Below are 7,151 nucleotides of genomic sequence, written 5' to 3'. Positions count from 1 at the left end.
CATGGAGATTGGTTTTAATTTCACCGGTCCTTCCTGCAACCCTGTCCCCTTTATGGGCTGGCCCCTCGTCAAGAGTTCTATTCCCTGTGCTGTCACCTCCACCATCCTCAGCACCTCTGTCATCATATGGAAGGTGCCCGATGGACAGAGCGGGAGTTGGTTTAGCTGATGCTGGACAGAAAGGGCTGTGGCTCACAACACATTGTTCTGTGGGGAGGGAGGCTTGGAGCCTTCTACTCCCAGCTTTTCTGTTTCCCTGACCTTCCTATTACTCGCCCCTGCACACCCCTCTCTGTTCATACCCACAAACCACTATGTGTCTTTAGACCCATTCCCACAATCTCTAGTCCTCTCTGGTCCCTCAGTTCAGGATGCTGTCATAACTTTCCTTGACCCTCTAGCCGTCCGTATTAACCATACAGTGAGCCACAGAAACACAAACTTCTCAACGCTCAGTTCTATAGACTCACTCCCACACTCTCTGCCTTCCCAACTTTCATTGCTCTTGCTGTGATGAGCACCTGACAGAAAAGCAACTGAGAGGAGAAAGCTTTATTTTGATCTACAGTTCCAGGCTATAGTCCATCACTGAGGAAGTCAAGGCTGGAAGTCAAAGCAGTTAGCCACAATGTGTCCACAGTCCAGTGCAGTGAGAAATGAATTCATGCATGCATGCTTACCGGTGCACAGCCTTCTTTCCCTTATACAGTTCAGAACCCATACCCAGAGAACAGTGCCCCCGCAGTGAAGGAATTTACCCACCTCAATTAGAGTCATGAAGAAAAATCTCTCCCAAGTATGCTTACAGGACAACTTGAAGTAGACAGTCCCTCACAAAGACTCTCTTCTCACAAGATGCTAGGTTGTGTCGAGATGACAGTTAACGCTAGCTACCTCATTCCTCCTCCAACAAAATGCCTCAGTACCTCTAATCTGTCCAGGTCTTCTCCTCTGACTGACCTCTGTGTGGTCGGGGGAGGCTGTCACTAAGGAACCTAGAAAGTCTTATAGAACTTATCAAACTCTTTCAACTTCTCCTCTAGCTCCTGAGCGAGCACCCGCAGTTCTTTGGCTGACTCTGACTTTGCTCCGTCATATAAATGCATAGATTCTCTTACAAGGTAATACACATCGACTGCAAGGAAGACACCTGCAATGGCTGCCCCTCTGATTCGGGCCTTTTTGGTCATTGCCAGAGCAGTGCCTTCAAAGACATTCTTCACCTGACTAGCTTGTTGGGCAGAGATTCTTCTAGCAGTCATGAGGAGCTTGGCATCTGCCACTAAGTGAGGGTTGGCTCTGGCTACCCTAATGGCACGGATGTTTTGTCCCAAGGTTTTCAATTTACTGAAGAGACCATAGGACTTTCCAGAAAGTTTACACACGATCTTTCCCAGGTCAAGAACTTTCTTCATAGTGTCCATGGTGTCTGACAACAGGCGCTTGGCTTCGGCTTCATCTGACCACTTGCTTGTTTCTTCCACAACTACAGTGGCAGCACCAGTCACAGTAGCCACTGCCCCCAGCCCCACCCCAGTGGCTGAGAGCAGCAAACTGCCCCCTGCTGTCACAGGTGCCAGAGCTAGACCCAGGATGCCCAGGACTCCAGAGGTAGCGCTAGTGGTGTTGGTCACCACGTTGGAGATGGTGCAGCCCTTGTGCACCTGGTCGAGATGGTCAGCCAGAGCTCGGAGCTTCCTGATGATTTTCTCCAGCTTCCTTTTCAACTGAGGAAAATGTTCCGCAAACCTCTTCCTGTCCTGCAGTTCTTTTTGAAGCCGTTCTTTGTCCTCCACGACCGGGAGCTCTAGGAGCTGCCTCAGAGCCTTACGCAGTGCAGCTTCCTCATCTCTGTAACAGAAGAGGTCAGAGCATCAGAAAGACGGCTTGTTCGCTGTAAGATGGGTTCCCCAAGATCTATCTCATGCAAATCACAGAATTACGTTGTAGAACCAATGGGAAAGAGTTTTACTATGTGCAGGACTCTGCATTCTACAAGAAACCTCAGACTCTCTACATTCTACAGGGTGACCACAGACACTCAATGGTTCTTAGTCCGTAGGTGTCAGTGTGTGAAGTCATGTTAAGACACACATTAGTGAGAGGCACATGATAAAGACGGCTCCACTCAATGTCTGTGCCATGACTACCAAATATTTGCTCATGGGGAGCTCTGTAGGTGAGCACAGGGATATGGGATCAGAGCAAAACTGGGGACAATCTGGGAGTCCTGTGGAGATGACCTGGACAAGTCAGCCTCTGCTACCAGCACCTTCCAAGCGTCTTCTTTGGCCAACAGGAACTGCAGATCTCTTCTGCTTGCTGAGTCCTGCAGACACTCAGTGACTTCCTGGATGAAGGGTTTCCTCAATACTCGGGAAGAAAAAGAATGAGGTTAGAGGTCAGCAAGGAAGAGCCTAACTGGCAAAGAGCATATGGTACTTGATAGCCAGAGTATTCAGCATCTGCCATTGGGGCATGAATGGAGTCAGCAATGCTAGGGAATGTGTTGTGCCTTCAATTCACATATAAAAAGCTTTCTGGATGCAAACAGTTTTAGAGGTGGGTCTTTAAGAAAGAGAAGAAATGAGGATTAGATGATGTCATAAATACATACATGTCCCTAATCCATGGGAGTGTGGCACTGATAACAAAAAAAATAGACATCATGTGTATAATGTCATGTATGTATGTGTGTATGTGTGTGTGTGTGTGTGTATCCATCTATCTGTCTATCTTAGTGATTCTGAATCTCTCTAATGCTGCAAGCCTTTACTACATGTTCTCTGTGGTGACCCCTAATCATAAAATTACCTTTGTTGCTAATTCATAACTGTAAGTTTGCTACTGTTGTGAACCATAATGTAAATATCTGTGTTTTCTGATGGTCTTAGATGACCTCTGTGAAAGGGTCTTTCATCACCCAAAGTGGCTTAAAGCCACATGTTGAGAACCGCTGACCTATCTTCTTACCTATCATCTTTGATCCCTGTGTCTATGTGTCCCTTCCTCTACTTGGTCCCTTCCGGCCTCTCTGTCACCATGCACAGAGGGAAGACTATGTGCAGACTCTCAGGTAGCAAGCTCCTACTACATGCCAGGAAGAGTGCCCTCACCCACACCAACCCGCTGTTTCTTTGTTGTGGACTTTGATGTTCAGACCTGAGAGAAACAGGGGTCTTTGGTCCAAGCCCTCAGCCTGTGGGATCAAGTGATATCCAGTGTGCTGGAGAGTTTGGAGTTTCCTCAGACTTTGGGAGTTGTCCCTAAACCACGTGATTTCCTCCACTTCACCAGGCTTTCCTAACCCCCGTTAAGAGGCACAGGAGAGAGGAGGGGATCCCTGAGCATGCTCCCTAAGACAGAGTCAAAAAGGAGAACGCCTTATACCCAGGTAGCTGATACTCTGTTAGTTCATTTTGGGGACTCTCTTTCTATCCTCAACTCTACAAGTTCTCGATGCCCACACTCAGATCACACTCAGGAAAGAGCCAGAGAAGAGGAATCTATACCTTTGGAGGCCATGAGGGCTGCAGGGTCCTTGGTGCCAGGAGTGGGGTCTCTCACAGGTTTTCCTCACAACTATCTGGGAGTCTGGGCTAAAAGGGAGAGAAAAAATTTATAGGATGGAGTGGGGACAGCTTCATTGGAGGCTGGTGTCTCTGGGTTAGCAGGGCAACTAAGGTCGAATAGCACCTGGCCCTGGTCCCACCCCTGAAGGACTCAGTCCTAGGCCTCCTCTCACTCTTCCAATACCAAGCCAGAGCAGAGACCTCCTGTCCTGTTAGGTCCACGGAACATGGACGATCAGCTGGAGGTGGCCATGGGAAGGGACTTAGCCTCTTCAGAGAGATGAGGAGAAACATTCTGGTACTTGGGGTGGGAACTGTGTGCAGCAATGGTGACAATCCCTATTACATGAAGGGGTGTGATGCGTGGGTCTGGGCTGCCACGCTAAGGCTCATGGCTCTATGAAGAGAGGAAGAAACCCTGAATCTGCCCACTTGGACTGTCCTGCTGCATGCTGACACCTAATGGTGCATCAAGAAGGTCCTGCCAGAAGCAAAGCTGGTGCCTGGGCTGTCCTCTGAGCCTTCCCAATCTGCCAATGGGTGCTATATAAATATCAATATCTATTTTGGTAAGTCATGTCTGCACAGTTAGCTTCTTATAGTCCCAAATGTTCTGAGTCCCTCTTGCTGGAGAGGAAGATGAGTGTTAGTCTTTGCCAAGTAGGGCTTTACCTCCTGCTCTTCGTCCACAGACAAGGTTTCCACGGATACTCTGGACACAACTGGCCCTCACTTCCTGCAGCACACATCTAGACTCTCCTTCAAGCTTCCCCTGACAAGCCCTGGTCCTGACAGGTTCTCTCTGCCAGCCTGGTGCAGCTGTGGATCTCCGTGGTGAGCTTTAGTCATCACCGAGAATAACCACCACAGGCAGGCTCACTGGATGACGGGAGTGTCCTTAGCCTTCGGGCAGAAGACACTGACTACTCAGACACCTGCTGCTTCTGCCATGTGGGGAGGGAGCAAGGAGGCCAGGCTGTGACAAGGCCTCCCTGCCAGGACAGCTTCCTTTTGCTCCCTTACCCACAGCTGCCCTGGCCATTCCCAGGATAGTCCATATGTAACTGCGGGTCTTCATTTACCTCAGTAGCCAGACATAAGGAGGCTGATGGCAGAGGTTCTTGCTAGAGGCACCTGTATGACAGGAGAGCTCAGGTCCCTACCTCATGTGCCCTGTTTTATAGGCTACAGGACCCCAGAGGCTGTCAGGAAGAAAGACTGGCATTTGGGGTGATCTTATACTCGGGTGAAATGTCTGCCCTCTGAGTTTCCTGTCTCTGGTCACTCTGTGCTGGTGGCCTAGCCCAGTGGTCAAGCCCTTGTCCAGTGCATAGGTCCTGGGACTGGCACCTAGTGCCACAAAAGAAATGAAAGGAAAAGAGAAAGGCCAGCTGTCCTTCATGCTTCCTTTAAGCCCTTCCCCCCACTTAATCAGCTACACACAGAGCCTCTTAGCACTGGCATCCTGTGGATGTGAGTCAGGAGGGAGGATAAGTGACCCCCAGACCTTCCATTCTGATGGCCAGCTGAAGCCCAGGCTGGGAGTGTCATCTCCCTAGTTGTGCAGAAGCTCTTCAGTGGGGCAGATAGAGGCTTTCAGTAAGTCTCGATTCCCAGTGTGTGTGGAGAATCTTCCTAGGGCAAGGAGACAGGGCTCAGGACAGCACGAACCTGGGGATCGTTAATTAGCTCCCAGGTTCACATTCAAGCTGATTTACCCTGGACAGAGGGTCTCCTGCCTACTACAGCCCCGTCCTCTTTCCATCCCTTCTCCTATTTCCTCTTTTCTCCCCCACTGCACCCACAAGCAACTTACAGGGATCCAGGACTCTGATAAGTCTCTTCCCTCACAAGAAATGTCTCCAGTCCCATGAGGTGCCAGAACCAAGCAGGACCGCCTCATTCCATGTGCCCAGCGTGCCACTGTCTGGAGACATTCTTTGGCTATTGAGGCACTAACTTCTGAGGACATAGCCCCATTTGAGGAAAAAGTATGGATTAAAATTTTAATAATAAAATCATCATCGTCATCATCATCTTAAAGCTCTGGTTTTACAGGCACAGAGATAATCTCCTCTACCCCTACCTGTGGTCTGGCCTTTGACCTTGTGATAACAGGACTCAAAGAGCTAAATATGGGGTTGTACAACTTGTCCCTCCATGCCCCACACTGTGCCCTGCCCACCCAAACACACAGGACAGTCTGTCTTCCTTCTCCACCCTTCACAGGCTGGGCAGAGGCTGGGGAGGCCCAGGGGAGGCGGGCCTGTCTCCCACCTGCTCAGCCTGCTTCACTGAATCCTCAACAAGGCACCCCCATTCCCACAGGGCCTTGGCACGGACACATGCTCAGAGACACAGTGTGCGGCACAACTCCTGGGCACCTTGAAGCCCCCAAGTGGAATCTGGTCTTGGCAGCAGTAACTACCCAGGGCCAACCACAGGACACATGAACCAGTGAGCTCTGGATTGTCTGCCTGCTTTTCTCGACACCATTCATTTCCTCCATTTCCAAAGGAGTGAGGAGGCCCCACAACAGCCACCTGCCCTGGGAGCCTGCTGGCCAGGTCTCAGGCAGACTGGCACTTCAGCAGAGCCTTGAGGACCTTGGTGATCTCCCCTGATCATCTATCTCTGCAAGAGCAGCTGGGAGTTGGAGCGGGTAGGTGGGGTTAAGAGGCTTACCGAAAAATCTTCCCGTGGCTGAACTGGAATCTTCCCTGTGTATCAGCTCAGTAGCTGTACTTCAGCGTCCCAGTAAGGAGCAGCTTCCTGCTGGTTAATACCCGAAAAATTGAAAGTGAAAGCCCTAACTTGCTGAGCAAAGTACAGCCCACACAATAGAATGCCCACGTCTAGGGTACCACCCAAAGTCCCACCCTCCTGGCTGACCTACAGAAAGGAAAAAACCTAGCTCCATATCCCAACCCCCCTCAATGCATGACACCTTGGTTGCGAGTTCTCTGTGGAATTCAGGAAGGAAGACCCGACATGACAGATTGTGGGACCTTCCATAGATCACCCCCTAAATGACCCTGCCCTGTCCACTTACTCTCTCCAGCAGAACATTTCTTCCTCCTCTTCCTCCATGTCTGCACAGCTCTCATCCGGGAGTCTGTTTATGCAGACAGCCGTGCTGCTGCGTTCACCAAGTCTGGCACCTGGGTATCTACCTGCATGGGTTTCTCATGCCTCCAGCTCCTGTGATGCAACCTAGAACCATCATTATTGCTTCCTCTCAGAAGCACCAGCATTCCCCACAGCAGACTCCCCTGTTCTCTTCTTGGCTCCCACAGTACTTGGGGTCAAAGTCCACTGCCTGGACAAATCTCTTGTCTCTAAGCTCAATGACTGTTGAATGGTCCTCCTTTTCTCCTAACAGAAGGAACTTCAAGCAAGGCTGGACTCCAGGGGCCAACAGAGATGGGATCCTACATGTATATCCTTGGGACTTGGCCACCCCAGTCCAGCTTTTCAGAGAAAGATAGCAGGTGACACTAGCTCTTCATATGACTGCTGGGAACTCAAAATTTACTATATATTTGGAGTTTTAAAATCATCTCTAAAAAACTAAACATC

General features: G+C 50.0%; 1 protein-coding gene across 2 annotated transcripts; it reads right to left on the bottom strand.

The window, feature by feature from the left end:
* Nucleotides 1-537: 537 nt before the first annotated feature.
* On the bottom strand, nucleotides 538-6,734 carry LOC121461249 (apolipoprotein L3-like). 2 transcript variants are annotated; one of them, XM_041672229.1, is made up of 5 exons: nucleotides 6,625-6,734; nucleotides 6,258-6,344; nucleotides 3,513-3,599; nucleotides 2,244-2,373; nucleotides 538-1,851 (listed from the first exon to the last, which is right to left on the bottom strand). In XM_041672229.1, the coding sequence occupies exons 3-5, from the start codon at nucleotides 3,523-3,525 to the stop codon at nucleotides 996-998; spliced, it is 999 nt and encodes a 332-aa protein (XP_041528163.1). In that variant the 5' UTR covers nucleotides 3,526-3,599; nucleotides 6,258-6,344; nucleotides 6,625-6,734; the 3' UTR covers nucleotides 538-995. The 2 variants fall into 2 exon arrangements, with proteins under 2 accessions (XP_041528163.1, XP_041528162.1); XM_041672228.1 differs by having other exon boundaries at nucleotides 6,258-6,347; nucleotides 6,625-6,696.
* Nucleotides 6,735-7,151: the final 417 nt, after the last annotated feature.

The sequence above is a fragment of the Microtus oregoni genome, unplaced genomic scaffold, assembly GCF_018167655.1.
Source record: "Microtus oregoni isolate MIOR12 unplaced genomic scaffold, Mior012 000022F_ref0000154, whole genome shotgun sequence".
NCBI lineage: Eukaryota > Metazoa > Chordata > Mammalia > Rodentia > Cricetidae > Microtus > Microtus oregoni.
This window is presented reverse-complemented; position numbering and strand designations above follow the sequence as displayed.

Coding starts and splice junctions, on each gene's coding strand:
- LOC121461249 (XM_041672229.1), bottom strand. Junction 1,852..2,243: donor GCAGAGGCTGACTTGTCCAG/GTCATCTCCACA, acceptor CTTCTGTTACAG/AGATGAGGAAGCTGCACTGC.